This window comes from Lutra lutra, chromosome 7 (assembly GCF_902655055.1).
Source record: "Lutra lutra chromosome 7, mLutLut1.2, whole genome shotgun sequence".
Classification (NCBI taxonomy): domain Eukaryota; kingdom Metazoa; phylum Chordata; class Mammalia; order Carnivora; family Mustelidae; genus Lutra; species Lutra lutra.
The window spans coordinates 20,894,125-20,913,691 of record NC_062284.1 but is presented as its reverse complement, the minus strand read 5'-3'; the positions used below and the strand labels follow the sequence as shown (position 1 = coordinate 20,913,691).

The window sequence follows — 19,567 nt, the reverse complement described above, 5'->3', positions numbered from 1 at the left end:
AATCCACAGTTCCAGTCCGAGATAGCCCATGACCCCAAAAGCATGATCCGTTAAAGAACAGAGAAGTTGGACTTGGCCAAAATTTAAGATTTCTGCTCTTCAAAAGATACTATTATGAGCATGAAAAGATAAGCCACAGCCTGGGATAAAATATATCTGATACAGGATTTGTATCTAGAATTTTATTTTAATCTCAGAACTCAGTAATAAAAACCAACCTGGGATGCAGCAGGGGAAGACCAAGGTAAGTCAAGGTGGCCCTCGGCCCTGAACATGTGACAAGGCATTCACTCCTGGGAGCTTAGAGAACAGCACCCCATCATCTCAGCCTCCCGGTGTTCACACCTGCAGAATTCCTTCCCTTGGAGGGGGGCACTGCAATCTGTGACTTGCTTCTAACACAAGAATACAGCAAAAGTGATGGAAGATCCCTTCCAAGATCCAGTTATAAGAGACTGACTCCCATCTTGCTCACACTCTGGCTCTTCTCACCTGCATGCTCTGATGAATGAGCTGCTAGGTGGAGTGTTGCGCAGCGGAGAGGAGAGGCCTCCACAGCCCCTGGTGTGGAGGTCCCGCCAACAGCCACTGAGGAACCAGGGCCCTCAGTCCAACAGCTTTCAAGGGATTCGAGCTTGCCAACAATCATCCAAGAAATGCCTAGACTGGAGCCTTTGCTTAAGTTGCTAATGAAATTATCATGGAAATAGGGCTTTCCATTCTGATGCAACTGACCTTACAGCGACGGCTCTGGGAGTCCCACACCACCAGGTCGGGGAGGCCCCCTCGGCAGTGTCGGAAGTCTGTGGCCAGGCGCCGGCACACACCACTGAGGATGAGGCCGCCCAAGCAGGCAACGAGGTCCTGAACACAAAACACAGGGCTGGTTAGCCATGCCTTACAGCAGAAATCCTAGAATACTTTCACTGATCACAAAACAGAGAAAACTGTAATTCCACAGAGGATTCCAAGGACAACAAGGGTCGTTCTGCTGCTTGGGCCAGGGCCACGGCCACAGGGCCACTGGCCAAAATGCCCACCACAAGCTCTGGGAAATTAGGTTTCCTTTGCCCAGTCAGACTTCTATCTAGTCAGGAAAACCCTGGGGAACAGCTGAGGAAGAGGGAATTTGGTGCAAATCCTCAGAAACAGGACAAGGATGAAGGCTAGTAGTTGCAGGGACAGGAAGAGCACCTCCCTGCTGAGGGTCATAGGTCAGGCAAAGGGAAGCTGTCAGCTAAGGGGAAGAAAGCAACACTGGGCTTACTCTGTGTCCTGATACGGTCCCACTGATAACAGGGACATCTGGACTAGGGGACTAGCATCTCCACGAATGTATACGCAGGACCATCACATAGAGAAATACAGATCTTGCCAGAAGCACACCCAGCACTGGGGGGTGGCACTTTCTGGCCAACTCTCCCTGCAGATTTTCACCTGAGCTTGCTGAAGGGAAGCAAAGCGATCCCAGCTGACAAGGGAAGCCACTCTGCCCTCCTGGGCCTGCCACGCAGCTGCCACCCAGGCGCGCAGGCTCTCCACGGGCGCACTGTGAATCTGCTGCAGCCTGGCCTCGATGGCCGGCCGCCGGCTGGCGCAGAAGCTGTCCGTGCACAAGTCCAGCGGGAAGGCCTGCATCGTGGGGAAAACAAGCCCTCGTTCAGTGCCCGGACAGAGCCAGGGTCATCAGAAGAACACTCAATACCATAAAATCTGGGAAACCGGCCAATCGTATTAAATTGACACATTCTTCTTAAAAGAGAAATAAAAAATTAAGTAATCGAACATAAAGCAACTTATTGCACTGGTTTGTCAGAGTCGTAATCGGTAAAAAGAGCCTTCGGTTTACATCGGCGGTGCTCTCAGCAGGCGCGTGCCACAGCACACGCTGGGAGGGCTGGCCCTGACAGGAGACTGACTGGTCAAGGTCGAAGCTGAAGAAACCCACACTACACGTTCAAGTGGAATGAAGGTAAAGTAGGTTCAAGGTGAAAACTTAACAGACTTACATTTTAAGATCTATGAATCCGAATATAAAACTAAATACTGTTCTTACAGAGAATCAGCACCATCCCAGAGTCCGTCACTGGCAGGCTTCTGATGGCTGCAGACACGGCCCGCAGGTAGGCAGGAGGCACAGAGGACAGGAGCCGCTGCTCGCCTAAAAAGCACACCCGGGGTCCGGAGTGACCTGCGCACCTGGTAGGCATTTCTGAAGACGTCTGGTATCCCATCCATGAAGATTATATCCCACAGGAGGAGACCGAACAGCGTGCTGAAGGTGGACCCTTCCCCGTGAATCCCTAAGACAAAGCAACACACACAGCAAAGTCAGGTTTTTCTGTTTTTTAAAAACCCACCATAACCTATTGTTACTCAATTTGAAGGAAATAATAGATTTTAGTTTCAAATGCAAAAGCTGTTTTCTTGCCATTCCTAACTCATCTGTTTACATCACTTTGCTTATATACAGAAGGCTCATTTAAAAGCAAAAATCTTAGTAATTATGGGGAAACCCAGACCCATAAAGTAACAGTTCTCCGACTTTAGTGAGAAATGTAAGGAACATGTTTAAAGATAAATAAATGAAAGCAGATTCCCTCCTCAGGTTCCTGGGGTTCGATTTGGCGGGTGTGGGTGGGCATGCGGGGCTCTGTGCAGGGTCCCGCAGCCAAACCTGCAGAACGGCTTCCCAGAACAGATTTATCAAAGACCAGCACCCAGGAGCCCGAGCCCTCTGACCTGGCAGGTGCTGTCTCCATCCACCACACTGGACCTAGTGCTCCACTGCTTTGTCCTGGACAAGTGTGCCCAGTGTTTCTGAGATCCGGGCTCTCCTAGAGACCCTCCATCCCAGAGTACCAGGGCTCTCCTAGAAACTTTCCACCCTAGAGACCACCGAGTTCAGATCCCTGCCTCACACCCCACACAAACTGTACTGACTGAACCACGAGCTCAACTGACCATGTGTCCTGGCCACATAGGTGTTCACAGCAGAGTTGAGGAGACCAGAGGCTCAGTCTTAGCACAGCACGCAAACCTATCTCCCAGACAAATGCTCTGCACTTCAACACACCTGACAGGGGATGGTGCCCACATGGGTGCCTCTCGGCCTTGGTGAAATGAGGTGCTGACCCCTATGACTCTGTCCCGATGGGCAGGCAGAAGGGCTCTCACTCAGGCCTCTGGGCTGGAGCCAAGCCGTTTCCACCAACAAGCTTTACACCAGGATCCCGGGCTCCTACCCAGCCAGGGGTAATGCTGGGTCTCCATTTCCAGCATGCTCTCTGCCCAGGAGTGCACACCGCCCACCCTCCAGGCAGGAACACTGGCGGTCAGAATTCCTGCACTCCTAAGTGGTCTACACCATGCATTTGTATTGGAAGTGAAGTCACTTTTGATGAGCTCCTTCTGAGTCCCTCCGAAATAAACTTCCCTGAAGGGGGCCTGAGATGGGCCTTACTTCCAAACAGACTCTCAAACAGACTGACAGCAAGGGTTCCACTCATTTTCACTGCATCATTTTTAAAAAATGAAGGAAATATTTTATACTCTGGAAATGGAATCGCCTATACATTTTTCAAGCTCATGGCTAGACTGAAAGCATTTTACTGTGCTCCCCTCACAGCCTGCCCACCACACGCCCTAATACCCATGCCCTCTGCCCTCGACTGCCCAGTTTACGTGTCTCCTGTGGCTTCTCTGAGGACAGCTCTTCATTCTGTTCTTTTATTTCTAACCTTTAAATCTATGGTATCTCTGTCTTCGCTGGGGTTTGTACTGGTTCCCTTATAGCATCTCCCTTCCCTGTGAGCAATAAAGATACCACAGAGATTAATCTTAACCGTTCTAACACTCGTCGTCATTTCATGGTCCTCATTAATCTTCTGAAAGCTGACATAACACTCAAAGGAATAATGTCCTTATTTTCACCAATTTGAAGGTATTGGGGTGTTTTTAATCCTCATGACCCCTTGGCATGGGCAAGGGGAGTCCTGCCTGGCTGAAGGATGGGCTTGGTGTGCAGCCCCAAGAGTGGGCATGTGGGCCAGTGTGCGGGGTCGGCTTCCAAGGCCTGAGGGTAGGGAGGCTGGAAGGAACACCACGACCAGAGTACACAGGGCTGACGGCACTGCTCCTCTTCAGTACAAGGGCACGTTCAGTAGCTTCCATGACAGTTTTAAAAAATAAAGAATGACTAGAGTGGCCTCTCCAGCAGAGCTGCCCTGCCCTCCCCCTTGTCTCTGGGGGTGGCTGATGGGTGCTTCCTTTGCAACTCCTCTCTCACAGCATTTGATTTTACTTTTTCTAGTCAGTACTACACTTTGCTAAGGACAGAGTGACAAGCTCATCAGAAGGCAAATTCCCAACGTCTCCTCTTTGCCTGGGCCTCAGATAAAGCATTGATTGAGAGCAAAATCAAAACGAGAGTAAGAAGAAAGAGGGGCTGATGCAGATAAACAAACACCAGCAGTTCCAGAAGAGATAATTATTTAGAAACAAAACACTTTGCTGTTCCTGTGTTAATATAACCTGTATGTTAAAGAACCAGAATTTTAGTAAAAAATGTACAAAAAAGAAAACTAAAACAAAAAGCACTGATCTTTCTAGCAATTTCTCTGGTTCCTCTGGTGTTATCCCATCCCAGGACTTGGTCCTTCAATCCCCTGAGAGTTGTTGGCTGACTATGAGGCCTGCTCACTCTTTTCAGAACAGCCTGGCCCAGCTCCACAGCTCCTACCTCCTCTAATGGGCTCTGCTACCAGGCAGCACCTCTGGAATACTCTGCTCTTTCTTCTCCTCCCAGGCCCAACAAAAGCTCTCTGAAAGAAAAAACCAGTCCCACTCGCTTCTAACATCCCACCAGAAAGCACTGTTCCTTGGTGCTTGGCCTTGGGTGGTGGATGCTGGCTAAATGGAAGAAGACGGCCTTTAACAAATATTGTGAGTAAAATCCCTTTCCACGCTCTCCCAGGTCAGCAGATCTTCCACCGGGGCAGGACGGAGAGATGGCGGCCACCCCATGCCAATGACCCATCACCAGGGACCGGGCGGCCTGGGAGAAATGTTGTGCTTTACCCTGGTCAAAGCCGCTGCGTCTGTAATAGGCCAGCGCCACTTCCTCCACAGAGCACAGGACTGCGGCAGGGGCGGTGGGCTCCCCAGCCTCCATCACAAACACAGACTTGCCCATCCCGCGCTGCGGGCACAGCCGACCTGTGATGGTCACCTGAGACGGCAGAAGGAGAACATCCATCAGTCTCCCTTGAGCTGTAGTCCCTGCAAACCTGACTTTCATGTCCTATGGACGCACCTTGCTCTGCTCCCCGTAAGCCACCTATTCTAGCAGAGTGCGAGACGGTGTGACCCATGCTCTGGCGACTGTGAGGGTGTGGACAGGCCCCCAGAACGGGGGAGACATGGACCCCAAAGCTGCTCTCTTGGGGCCCTGACCAAGCAGGAGACACTGGCAGAAGGCTGTGAGCTCCTGACTCAGGAGTTTTACAGAAAGTCACTCAGCTCAGGGCTCAAGCAGAACCACGCCCCGGCCAGCTCAGCTTCTGATGTAGGAGGCACTGGTGTGAAAATGGAGTCCTGTCCTAAACGAGTACTAGAGTTTTCTATGTCTAAAAGAAAATGCATATGAAAAACTGTTCTTGAGCTGTTTCCTTTCAGGAAAAAACCCAGCATATCCACTGAAGTCCAAAGTGCCCAAAGGATATTTACTTACATGTTTGACATCATCCACAGTTATTTCTGGCAGCTGATGGAAGAGGTGCCTGTACTTCCGACAGCTCGGAGACTCTCTCAGGCGCAAAGCTCGCTGATACAGTGAAAGACGATGTCCTGTCCTGACTTCCGGATCGGCCAGCCCTTCTGTGATGCACTTAACAGCCTAGTGAAGAACATGGTCCCACATGAGGATCCTGAAAGAGCTCATGGCAGCGTCCGCTAATTTAATGTGACAGGAAACCCCACTGTTAATTAATTATTCAATTTTGCTAATTACTAAATGGGTAAAGCAATACTTCCAGAGGTAAAGGGTATTTCCTTAGATCTCATTCTGTTCCATTTCTTTCTTTTTTTAAAGTAATCTCCATGCCCAATGTGGGGTTTGAATTCCCAACCCTGAGATCAAGAGTCGCCCGCTCTACCGACTGAACCAGCCAGATGCCCCATCATCCTGCTACTTTTAATGCTCAGGTCCACTCAGGAACCACAGAGCTGATCCAGCCTCCTCATTTACGGGGAGAAGAATCTTGCGTTGGGAGAAGTTAAATGCATTTCTTAAGATTACTCAAAGTTGGACCAAAAAACAAAAGTACTGAAAATACCGTAACATACAACTTCAGGCCTCAGAGGACGACTAAAATCAGAAACAAGGGAAAGAGTAAGTGCTGACAAGGATGTGGGAGAAACCGGCGCCCACGTGCACTGCTGGCAGAAATGAAATACGACTCAACCCCGGGGAAGTCAATGTGTGGTTCCTCAAAAAGCTAAACACAGGATTACTGCATGACCCGGCAATGCCACATCTGGGGACATCCCCGAAAGCACTGAGAGCAGCGTTTGGAAAGATATCTGTAGACCCATGTTCATGAGCGGTGTTATTCCTAACAGCCAAAAGGTGGAAGCGAGCCACGTGTCCATGTGGAGACGACGGGGCGGACAGAACGTGGTCGATCTGTACAACGGAATATCACTCAGCCCTGAAGGGGAAGGAAATTCTGATACTGCCCACAGCAGGGCCGAACGTGGAGCACAAACTGCCACGTGAAACAAGCCAGAGACCAGAAAGACCAAATACAGGAAATACCCAGAACAGGCAAAGTCCTAGAAACAGGCAGCGGACAAGCAGCCATGACCAGCTGGCTGCAGAGCTTCCGTGTGGAGCGATGACGAAGCCCGGGAACGCACAGTGGTGGTGCCGGCACAAACACCGTGACTGTAACCAATGCCACCGGAATGTTCTGTATTAGTTCTTCCGATAAGAGAATAAAAAGTAGAAAACAAACAAATAAAAAAACATGCTGAAAATCAACGAAAGATCAGGCCATCAGGAGTGGAAAGGTCAAGGGAACGGAAAGGGCAAAGGAGACCCGAGCTCTGTGACCACGTCCATGGGGAGGGGCCGGCCACCCGCTGAGCGCTCTGCCTACAGATTCCTCCACCGGAGACAGATGTAAAGAAAGAATGGCGACAGTGATGAAATGATGAAGACTATGAGTGTGGCCAGGAAGATCTCTGAGAAAAGGCCAAGAGCAACGAGGATTTTCTGTGAATCTCAAAAATATCTCCATGGCTCTTCTACCTCTGTGCTCCTGTGAGCAGAACTGTGAACAAGGGGTAAATCCAAACCCTCTGGAACCTCTATTTCAATGAAAGAAGAAAGTAGGGGCACCTGGGTGGCTCAGTGGGTAAAAGCCTCTGCTTTCGGCTCAGGTCATGATCTCAGGGTCCTGGGATTGAGCCTCACATCAGGCTCTCTGCTCAGCAAGGAACCTGCTTCCTCTTCTCTCTGCCTGCCTCTCTGCCTACTTGTGATCTCTGTCTGTCAAATGAATAAATAAAATATTAAAAAAAAAAAAAAAGAAAGAAAGAAGAAGGAAGCAGCATAAATACAGGGTTTCTCTGCCTTTGGCTGTGGGGCCACCAGACGCCGTTTTTTGCTATTTCAGCCTGAGTCAACACGGAGGGGTAAGGAAGCACCACACCCACCTCCAAGAAAGAAAACAGCTTTTACCAGCTTGAAGCGCTTGAGGTAACAAGGCACTTTCTCAGTTTAAGGCAGTAAAAATAGTCTGCCCCATTTCCACACCCATGGTCAACTTATCCACCTCCACCTCACCTGATTCACTTCATGTTGCGCTTTAAAGAACAAAAGCTTCCAGAGCCACAGTCCCCTTCCAGTCCCCACAGTCCCCTGTGCAAACTGTGTTTGCACAGTTCAGTGCAAATACGAGGCTGGTGGAAAGGAACCCCAGGCAGCCACACAAAGAGCCGCTGTTGCCTCTGGGCTCAGCAGAAGCTGCCGTTGGGGGCCCCCCCGCCCTGCTCAGCTCAGGCTGCACCCTGGACTCCCAAGAGGCCTGCTCAGCACTCATCAGACCACACCCTTCTCAGGGGAAGGAAACATCTTCCATCAGACTTTCTACCTAGAGGCCCCATGCAACAAATGAATAAAATCACCATTTCCTAAACAAAAGGACTTCCTTGAAAGCACCTGCTGAGGATGGGGACCTCTAATTCTCCTGCTCCCTTAATTCCTAAACCTCAACACAGAGCCGACTACCAACCCATCTCCCGAATCAGTGTAAAGTGTCCTGTCCTCATTGTAATGCTTCTGTTAGCTTTTGGGGGGTTGGAAGAACATAGACAAAAGAAGGTTAAAAAATATATATTCTCATGACATTTAGGTTTCTAAGGTACTAACATTAGGCTATGCATTTTCACTTAGGCAGAAGCTAAAGAAGGCTCTGGTGAAGCTAGTTACTGAATACCGGTTCAAGGCGTTTCAAGTGCTGGTGTAAGTTGAGCGCCAGTCTATCCCACCACCGGCCTCTGCTGTCGGGACAATACACTCTCTGGGACAAGAGGCTTTCAAGCTCCTTGACTGCTTCCTGTTCCAACAACAACAACAGAGAAAGCCCATTAGACTCCTACACTCCAAAAAAACGAACTACATTTAGTAACCAATAAGGTTGGCAAAGTACACTTAGAAAGCCCATCTTCCGTCCTAAAAGGAGACCAAGGACCCTGGAATGAGAACAGGACTGAGACGTTCCCCCTGGAGCAGGCCCGCGCCCCTGAGGCATCCCTACTTTTCTTCCAGATGGTCCGCCAACCGGTGAGTGAGTGCGCGGAGCTCTGTCAACACTGCGGACTGGTATTCTCTGCACAGCAAGTCCACGGGCGCGGGGCCACACACCATCAAGTTCTGGGCAGCCGGGCACTGCTCTGGGGCTGCGAGCCCATGTGCTTCTGGGAACGCAGCAGGTCACATGGCCGGCCGATGGTGTGAGGAATGGGGCGGGCAGAAAGCAGTGACCAGTGTGTTCATCTCAACACCCCGCTCAGCAGGGAGTCTTTTGGGCCTAGATTTATACACAAACTGTTCGGTTTTATGGTTCATCGATCTCTCTCAACATCTCATGACTTCTTGCAGAACGTGCAGCACAAACGCCCGTATACTCACAACTGTGGGGTTCATAGACTCTCCAAAGCCAATCCCATGGACCCTCTTGGGTTTCAGGGACCCATGTTAAGAAGCCCAAGTTCCATGCATCCTCTTTGTAAAATAGCATTTTTCCACATAGAAACCTTAACATAACAAAAGCTAACTCTACCACTCTCACAACATTTTGTATAGGGAGGGATGGGACCAAATCTCTGATTTGTGATTTTAAATTACTTCCAGGCAGACCCTGCCAGCTGTCAGGGAAACATGAGCAGAGGTGAGGTTTCCACCTCGGAGATTTTGGGAGCCCTCCCAAGTCACACGTGGAGTCCTGACAGAGACTCACTCAGGCTGGGGCTCCCCACACGGCTCCGTCCAGGACCGCCAGGCCCTTCTGGTGCATGCACAGCCACTCACATGCAGAAGAGACGGCTGGTTCTCTTTGGCCATCTCCCCACTAACCCTGGAGACAGCAGGCTGCCCACATCAAGCATGCTTTCGTGACATTTCGTGACATTCCTGTATGCTGAGCAAGTGGAAAATGCTGTCAGGCGGGCTCTCCTGGATAGCTTACCGCTGACCTACTAGCAAGCCAGGGGTCGGGGCTTGTGCTCTAACCTCATACATGTGAAGTCGCTGCAATATATCAACAGTCCGAGACAAAATCCTTGTATAAATCCACCCAACGGTAAAACAGCGCAGAAACACTGGTAAGTTCTCATGGTATCTAAAATGGAGACGGATACCAGCAGTTTAGCAATCTGATTTATTTGTGACAAAACAATTATAAAAAGCAACAAAGCAGACCGAATTCTTAGCTTTTAAAAAGATACATTCCAAATACTGTCAGTTGTACACAATTTTTTGCACCACAAACCTGCATTCTTCTAGCCAGCCACCATTTCCTAGGACACTCCTTGGGATGAAATAAGAACCACTGAAATTTTCCAAGCCAGGGGTCAGCAAACCCAGGCCAAATCCTGGGCCCACCAGCTGATTTTCTATGTCCTGCAGACTAAGCATGGTTTTCCCATTTGGCAATGGTTAAAATAAATGAAAAGGAGAATAGTCTGTGGCATGTGAAAATTATGCACAACTCACATTTCAGTCCATAAATAGTGCTGGCATCTTGTACCGCCTGTTCGGTCACATTCCTCCTGGGGCTGCTTCTGCTGGGGGCAGCAGAGGTCAGCAGCTGCCACAGAAGCCAGCCAGCCTTTTACGAAAGTCGTCTACCAACCTCTGGTCTATAGTCATCTAACTTCCTGGCTATGATTTTCTTTTTTTTTTTTTTTTGATGAAGAAAATCACCTACTAACTTGTTTTGACCATTTGTCTTGCTGCGTGGTGTGAGAAAGGTTAATAAATTACCTAACTTGTCATAAGAAGATCTTCCAGTGTCCACGGGTATCACAGGAGTAGCGACTCTACATTGGTTATCTCATTTCTAGAAAGGCCTTTAAGGGAATGGCTTAATTTTCAGTCTGAATTATAGAATACTTCTATAGGAAATATAGGCAAATGCAGTTTGTTTTTTTTTTCCTAACTTTAAAGGCTACTTTCTTGGCGATGATTTTTAAGTCATTATCATTTCTGTATGAACTTTATATCCTAAAGTTTTTTTTTAAAAGCGCTATTGAATAACACAAATTTTTCTCACCCCTATGTAAAAATAAAGGAACAAAATCTCTTAACAAATAGAGTATGTTTAACATTGATTAAGGAAAAAAAAAATCATGTGTTGTGTACTTGAACTTTTAAAGAAAATGTTAATTTAGTTTTCTTTTTCAGATTAATACCTACTTGAATTTCCATTGGAAGAACACATCTACCATGGCTCTTACCACCTCTGTCCTGCTTCTGGGTTTCCCGAACATTTAAATTCAGCTGACCAATGCTCAGAGAAGCGAACATACCAAAAGATGGTGAGTTAACGGAATAGGAGACGCATAAAAAGGGTCAAAGGAATTAAAAAGTACAGACTTTCAGTTACAAAATACGTGAGCCATGGGGATTAATGTACAGCATGAGGGCTGCAGTTAATAATACTGTATTGCATAACTGAAATTTACTGAGAGTAGAAAAAAATTTTCTAAATAAGGTGATGGATGTTAACTAGACTGTGATGATCATTCTGCAAGACAGAAATATCAAATCATCGTGCTGTATACCTGAAACTGATACAATGTTATGTCAATTACATCTCAATTAAAAAAAGAAAAAAAGAAGGCAAGTGGAAAGCCATTTGTTTACTCCCATGCCTGTTGTATAGCGATCCGAGTTATAGAAAATTTACTTCAGACCTATAGACATTTCCTCCTTCGTCACACAACACTGACTATGCAAATCAAGTGGGGAATTCAACTGTGCAGCTGATGTGACCCCAGAACAAAAGGACAAAGGGCTTCATGAAGAGAATTATCTCAAGTGGTCAGAACAACTTGGTCAGAGAAGTAAATTTTGACAGGTACCTGGAAAAGATCTCACCTCAAGGAAGGGTGGCTTTTCAGTTTGTTCCAATCACGTTTTGCGCATTGAGAGAGCTCGTGAGCTTCCTTCCAGTTCCCGTTGGCCATCGCGGTAGAAATGTCATTCAGCATGTGCGCAGCAGCCGCATATCTGGGGAAAAACCCCACAGCATCCAAGTTCAAATGTGAATGAACATTTACATAACACACACCACATCCTATCCCCGAGATCTAACCCTGAAGGGCAAAAGTGTGTTTTTTGAAAATACGAAGGGTATTTAAATCTGATTCTAGTAAAAACATGGTACGACTGCCCTGAAGTAGCCTGAAACAATGAACACAGGCTAGCCAGCTGGAAAGATAAAAACATTCACATATTGTTACATAACACGTTCCGTTATGTAAATGTAGTATTGATCAGCTCATCAGTTCTGATTCTTGGTACTCATTCGTTCATTCAAAAATCTGGCAGCAACCCCAGAAATACATAACCGACTTTGAAATCACATTAGGGCGTAGATCTGGTAACAGTCATTTGGTCAGAGGTAGCCCGGCAAAGGCTGCCCAACGAGACACTCTTTGGGAGACAGCAATGCTGAAAAGTTATAAAACCACTTAGCTGAACAAAGACAACTTCTTGCCTCTTTAGGTACCAAAAACAAAGACATTTGCCCAAGTGATACTTTGAGTGCAAGGTCATTGTATTTTGGACTCACACCTAAAAGAAAAGCACAAAATATCACTATGGGCAAATGTGTTCAAATAAGAAGAAAAGAAATTGCCTCTCGATAAAAAAATTTGCTCACCAACTCTTAGATCTAATTCTCTCATAGAATGCTACTGGATAATTCTAAGGTTGATAAGAAAAGGGAATGCAACAGGGAGAATTGTCCAGAAGCCGGCCTGGCCCCGCAGGACCTCCTCCATGGTCAGGAGCCTCAGGAGCAGCCCCCACACTCCCAGCCCTATGGCCTGAACAAGCCCCACCTTCGAGGGGCCACTGAGACCAACCCCATCGTGCCTCATCTCCGGATCCACCTCCAGTGCCACTGGAAAGGGTTACCAGCTCTCATCTCATCCATACCTCCCAGTACTGCTGGGAACTTCCCCTTCATCAGCCCCTCTCCCATTTCCTCAGCCCCTTCCCCCCCATCCACTGTGTCTCCTGCCTCCTCTAAACCCCAGCTAAGAACACGGCCTCCCCCTCCATGCTGCACCCCCAGCCCTCTCACATGGGGGATAGCTCTTCTCACAACCCTCCCACCCAGAGACAGATGGAGGAGACTACCTTTCTTTCCAGCTGCTTCCAAATCTTACTGTCCCCTCCTTGAAAGCCCCCTATTCCTTGGAAGCCTGTGCTCCCTCCTTGTGGGCACTAGCCGCCTCCGGTCTTGTCTTGCTTTGCCTTGTGTCTCCAGCCACAATGGCCTGAGATTTCAACATCTGTGACGCTGAAGGGCACGCCCAGTCTCAAGACCTCCAGCCAATAACCCTTTCTCCGCCTCCCTTCTGCTACCCACATGCCCACGGCCGCTCAGAACCGCTGTCTCTGATGCACTGCATCACCCTCAAAACCTTTATTTTGGGCATTTCATTCACTGACCTCCACCTCCAATCCTTCCGGCTCACTTAGTGATGGAAACAGTTCTCCAACTTCACCAAGACCCACCATGACCCTTTTCTCCAGCTACAGAGCCTCCTGTCCTGCAGGCTTCTACCTCTTCCCCGCAGAGTCAACTAGCCCACTATTCCCTGGTGAATCCGCACTGGACATCGGGCCCACCCTCGTCACGGTGTCCATGGTGACCACCCCCTCTGAGCCTGGACCCAGGTCCCTGAACTGTGCTGAGCCAGGCTGGTAGGCTTCACTGTAATCGAAGACCACGCCTCAGGCCAGCCCTGCTCCCCCAGGGAGCCCGCCCACCTGCCCACCCTGTAGGACTGCTGTGTCTTACCTTTGCCTTCCCAACTGCACTCCCCATGCAAGCTTCCCCATCAGACCTCTCCCGCAGGGACAGAGGCCGTGGGTGGGGAACCTCCCAGCTTCCCATCACAGCCACCTCACCCCTGCCCCCACTCTACCCTCCCTCAGTGCTCCAAACCCCAGGCCCGCCCATCTCAAGGCCTGCCCTTCCTGTCTGTCCCCTCTTCCCTTCCAGTCAGCCTGTCTTTTCTACCGGTGGTCAGGGCCCAAGTACACAAACACCCTCCCACTGTGCCCTCAAAACAGCACAACAATACTGCTTGCCCTCACACTCCACTGCAGCAGCAGCTGCTTCAAAGCCAACCTCTGACTCCCCTTCTTCCCAGAATGGCTCCTGTCCTCACCGTCATCCTCCGCAAATTTCTCTGAAGCGGCTCTTGACACAGGCCACCAGCTGCGCACATCTCGCTAAATCCAACGGCTCTACTTCCAGGCCCACAACTACTCAGCCTCCGAGTGACTGCAGAAATGCGACCTCCCCTGCCCCGAGCCACTCTTCTCTAGACTTCCACGTCACACGTGCTCCTGATCCCTCCCACCCCAACTTTCCTCGCTGCTCCTACTCTCTCCCTGACCTCTGAATGCTGGCTGCCACAGCTCGGTCCTCTGCATCCCCGCTCAGGGGTCTCTCCAGTTCCAGGGCCTCCAACACCATCCATGTGCTGGTGACTCCAAATGCTCTCTCCAGGTAGGAGCTCCTCCCTGAGCACCTGCCGGCACGTCCGGTGCCTCACCTGAATGGCTAGTGGGCATCCCAAACAGCGATCCCCACCCAGCACTGCTGTCCCTCCCACCAACCCTCCCTGATCCCCAGGCTCATGGATGGTACCCCCAGCCCAGTCAGAACACCAGAGCCTTCCATGACTCATGCCTGTCCTTCTCCCACAGTATCTACTTATAATCATAATAATCAAAATCATAATCAAGGCTTGTCTCTCCTCCTTCCATTCACCTCATTGCCACTGCCACCAGCCCAGTCAAGACCAGCAAGGTTAAGCAGGCCTTCTCATGGCTTCCCTTGCTTCCTTTCACCTCCTATTCCACAGGATGCTTTTGGAAAATGTGAAACAGATCACTGGCCTGCCTAAACCTCTTCCACAGCTGCCCACTGCTCAGAGAACACCACTGAGTCTGTTCAGGGAGCTTCTGAGGCTGAGCGTCCCTGGCCCTGCCTTCCTGTCAGACTACTGCCCTGGGGCTGTGGTCACAGAGGTCTTCTCCACCTGAGTTTCTCCACCTCAGCAAGCTCACTCCTACCTCAGGAGCCTCCGGAGGCTCCTGCCTCATGCATGCTCCCTGCGTGACCTAAATGCACACCCCCTCCCCTCAATCCTGAGGCTCAATCGGAACGTCACCTCTCCAGGGACACTCTCTCTAAAATGTGGAACCTGCCCAGTCTGCCCCTCAATCATCACAGTACTTTTCACATGCTACGATTCTTATTTTCTGTCTCCCCCAAGAAAACAGAACCCCATGGTGGCAAAGACTCTCTCTGTTCTTGCTGGAACCCCACCACCTAGGCCCATAATAGGTACTCAACACTCAACTCAAGTATACTGATAAATGAGGAAAAAGGAAAGATAGGATAAATTATTTCAAGTACCATTGTGACCAATAAGAGTTCTCAGACCAGGTGTCATGTGACCAGGTATTATATAATTACCATTCCTGAAGTCAATTAAACCCAATTTCATTTATATATTAAGGCCCTTTGTACAACAAAGGAAGTTTCAGTTATTATTTATAGGATATCTACTTTCTCAAAGGAATCTGACATGGTTTCTTTTTTCTCCCAGCTCTCCCACTTTTAAACCTGTCAACCACAGTTTTCTCAATCACAGAACTGAAAAGTAATCTCTCTTAGATATGCCAGTAATAAGGACAATTACAATGCTAACTAAGACGTACTAAGCCATCCCCAAGAGCCAGGCTCTAAGCACTTTACATGTATTAACAGAGATCTGGAGGAATATACTATTATTCTCCCTATTCACAGATAAGGAAACTGAGGCACAGGGTGGTTTCACAGTTCATTAGTACAGAGAGATTGGAATTTGCCTTCAGTGTACACAGTCTCTCAAAAGAGAACAGCATAAACTCACTAAAAATGAAAAGGTAAAAAGATACGGGACAACTCAAAATAGATTAAGGACATATTCTTATTAGAAGAATTTATTCCAATCAGACACAAATAAGACAGTGAGCTTCCTGAGAGCTAAGAAAACTGGGCTAGAGTCAGTTTATATCAACGCTTCTTTGATTCAATAATTTCAATATTAATTTTAAAGCACACATTAGACAAACATAAACGATTCTCCTAAAATCACAATCTCCTAAAATCACATATCAGAATCAATTTCAGTTGCTTCTGAGTCATAAACTTTAACTCAAGAATCAAAAGTGCCATTTTAGGAATCTGAATTTATCTTTCTTATAAATGACAAGTTTTTAAAGGAAATCCAAGTATTTTTTTTTTCTCTAAGACCTATACCATTCTTTACCTAAACCTACTTTTGACAGTCAGATCAAACATTCACTGAGTGCACATACCAAAACAGTTCGGTGACAGTCTCTAACCTAGCATGTGCCTGATTCGAGGATATGCACACAAATTAGGATTAGCTTTAGCTGAAGCACTACTGCTAGGAAAACACTCACCTTCAGCTTTGTTCATGCCAACAACATACTCACAAGGCAGGTTTTGTTCAAATGTCTGTATTTACAACACATTTCCTGCCAAAGCTATTTGGGAAAATGAGTCAGGGAAAATTTTTGTAGTTCTAACTCAAAACTCATTGGTTTTGGCAACCTTAATCTAAGCACATTTCTACATTCTCCTTAGAGTCTCAGAAATGTATACAAGTCAGGCAGAAAGACAACAAAAACACAAAAAACTTCAAAAACTGCTTTGGCTATGGACTTAGGTTTCTACTGTAAAAGGCAAACAATAATAATGAAACCTTTTACATACATGTAAAGTGACACATTTATTACTCTGAGCTAATATGATCTTACCTGATAAGATCATCTCTGTCTAGGAAGATTTGGGTTTTCCGATTAATGGTGTACCTGGGAAACTCCATTCGGCCAAGATTGACCAAGAGCACAGTAGAAAGCTGTCCCTGACCTCCACAGGCAGCATCCTCATCTTCCAGTGAGTCCGTCAATGAAAACAGCAGCAAGACCCGGGAGAAAACAGCTCGAGGACCTCTACAGACTCGCAGTGACTGTCCCGCCAAGCCTTTAGCTCTGAAACATGTACAATACAGAAATAACTTTCTGGTTTTTTAAAAAGCATTTGGATGTTAGAGTTTACAAATTACTTTCAGAAAAAATAAAGATAAGTGGCCTTCATTATTCTAAGCCTAAAGTTAATCTACCACTTCCAGCTGTGCAACCGTGGAGCCTAACTTAGCCTCTTTGGGGCTCAGAGCCCACCTAGGAATATGGTGAAGGGTATGTGAAATTCCATCTCCAAATGGTTGCACACATAGTTTGGCGCAACAAAATAGCAACATAGGGTTTACATGGGTCGTGAATGTGTAAAATACCAGGAAAATTCATAAAAGTATTATCTATTCAACATTAGCCATTCTCACCTCTTGACAAGTGACATTCAGATTAAATAATAGTTACTTATTTAAAACATCATTATTTGGGTGCCTGGCTGGCTCAGTTGGAAGAGCATGTAACTCTTAATCTTGGGGTTGTGAGTTTGAGCCCCATGTTGGACAGAGATTATTCAGTAACAGAGATTACTGAATAAAAATTTTTTTGAAAAAGTGAAATAAAATGCCATAAGCTGGTGGTTAGGTAGCATTATTTTGTGCACCAAGAAGTAGTACCAAGATTTGGTGCTGTTCTGTGATTTGCAAAGTAGTCCAGAAATATATCCACTCCAGGGTAACCTGAGAGGAAATTCAGTTTGATTCTAGATGCCTTCGAGGTAGACCTGGAGGTCTAAAATAAATTCAGGGCCACTTGGGCCCTCTGGCTCTTACAACTTGGATACCATCTAGAACAGAGTTTCTCAAATTTGGCACCACTGACATCTGGGCAGGATAATTTTTTTTTTTTTTTTTAAAGATTTTACTTATTTACTTGACAGAGAGACAGAGATCACAAGTAGGCAGAGAGGCAGGCAGAGAGAGGAAGGGAAGCAGGCTCCCTGCTGAGCAGAGAGCCCGACACGGGGCTCGATCCCAGGACCCTGAGACCATGACCTGAGCCGAAGGCAGAGGCCTAACCCATTGAGCCACCCAGGTGCCCGAGGGCAGGATAATTCTTTGTGGGGAGGAGGGTGCTGTCCTGGGCATTACAGGACGCTCAGCAGCATCACTGGTCTCTATTCACTAAAGCCAGCAGTACCCACTTCCCTCTTCATCAGGACAATCAAAGATGCCTCTAGACATTACCAGATGTTCCCTGGAGGGCAAAGTAGCCGCCAGTTGAGAACCACTGGCCTAGTGGAAGACCTCACTTTTCCCATCCATCCCAGCAGCTATTAACCCAAAAGCAGTGCTGCATCTCTAGGAGTGTTGCAGAAATCACTGCCGTTATCAGGTACATGAGGGGACAGAAATGAGATTCCTATCACACCACTATTGAATTGAGAACCATTCATCTATACTGATATAAAGTGCCCACTTCTTCCACCTCCAGGTCTCTGAGTTCAGAAGGAACCATTAAACATGGTAAAATGAACAATGATTATCTACTGGGATTAAGAAAGTATAAATAATGTGCCTTTTTTTGGTTTCTTTGTGATAACAAGAGTACGATAACAAGGCACTGCCCTCCTGTGGGGGCTGTCAGAGACTCAGGTTCCACTGCTGGGCTCTACAACAAAATGCAGAAATAAAGTACAGTCCTGAAGGACAGAGATTTTAGTACAACTAAAATAGGCTTGAGAATGTTATGTTTCTAACAAGCCCAAAGTCAGGGATAAAAAAAAAAGTTAACCTTATTTCTTTTATTTCTGTTCATATGCTTAGTGTTGATGCTGAGAGAGGGCTGCTAATTTTAATGTTCATTTACTTATAAAATGTTATATAAGGATAACATAAAATACTTAAATACAATTACAGAAAGGACTTAGAATGCAGGATACAAAATCAACGTACAGAAATCTGTTGCATTTCTACACACCAATAATGAAGCAACAGAAAGATAAATTAAGAAAACAATCTCATTTGCAATTGCACCAGAAATAATAAGGTATCTAGGAATAAACCTAACCAAAGAGGTGAAAGACCTGTCCTCTGAAAACTATAAAACACTGGTAAAAGAAAGTGAAGATGACACGAAGAAATGGAAAGGCTCCATGCTCATGGAATGGAAGAAAAAATACTGTTAAAATGTCTATGCTATCCAAAGCAATCTGCACTTTTAATGCAATCCCTGTCAAAATACTAATGGCATTTTCATAGAATTAGAACAAACAAGGCTAAAATTTGTGTGGAACCATAGAAGACCCCAAATAGCCAAGGCGATCTTCAAAAAGAAAAGCAAAGCTGAAGGAATCACAATTCCAGACTTGAAGGTATAGGACGAGGTTGTGGTAATCAGTTATCTCTATAGCCAACAGAAGGCTCGAACGCACAATCCCAAGATCAAGAATCCCATGCTCTACTGACTGAGCCAGCCAGGCACACGCAGAGCGGCAGTCATCAAACTGTATGGTGCTGGCACAAAAACAGACACATAGATCCATGGGACAGAACAGAAAATCCAGAAATGAATCCACAATTATATAGTCAAGTAATCTTCAATAAAGCAAGAAAGAATATGGGACACCTGGGTGGCTCAGTCAGTTAAGCATCTACCTTCAGCTCAGGTCATGATCCTAGGGTCCTGGGATCAAGTCCCATATCGGGTTCCTTGCTCAGCAGGGAGCTGGCTTCTTCCTCTGCCTGCCACTCCCCCTGCTTGTGCATG

The 19,567-nt window shown here is 47.2% G+C and overlaps 1 protein-coding gene across 5 annotated transcripts in view; it reads right to left on the bottom strand.

Moving 5' to 3' along the window:
- Nucleotides 1-19,567, bottom strand: part of FAN1 (FANCD2 and FANCI associated nuclease 1) — a 32,114-nt gene that overhangs the window by 2,512 nt on the left and 10,035 nt on the right. For 3 of the 5 annotated variants that reach the window (XM_047737528.1, XM_047737530.1, XM_047737529.1), the window contains exons 5-13: nucleotides 16,646-16,879; nucleotides 11,666-11,797; nucleotides 9,797-9,905; nucleotides 8,502-8,621; nucleotides 5,732-5,896; nucleotides 5,080-5,230; nucleotides 2,200-2,303; nucleotides 1,438-1,632; nucleotides 736-864 (exon numbers count right to left, since the gene is read on the bottom strand). In XM_047737528.1, coding sequence (XP_047593484.1) covers nucleotides 736-864; nucleotides 1,438-1,632; nucleotides 2,200-2,303; nucleotides 5,080-5,230; nucleotides 5,732-5,896; nucleotides 8,502-8,621; nucleotides 9,797-9,905; nucleotides 11,666-11,797; nucleotides 16,646-16,879 — 1,339 coding nt within the window. The remainder of the gene's footprint in view (nucleotides 1-735; nucleotides 865-1,437; nucleotides 1,633-2,199; nucleotides 2,304-5,079; nucleotides 5,231-5,731; nucleotides 5,897-8,501; nucleotides 8,622-9,796; nucleotides 9,906-11,665; nucleotides 11,798-16,645; nucleotides 16,880-19,567) is intronic. The other 2 variants (XM_047737531.1, XM_047737532.1) reach the window with 2 other exon arrangements.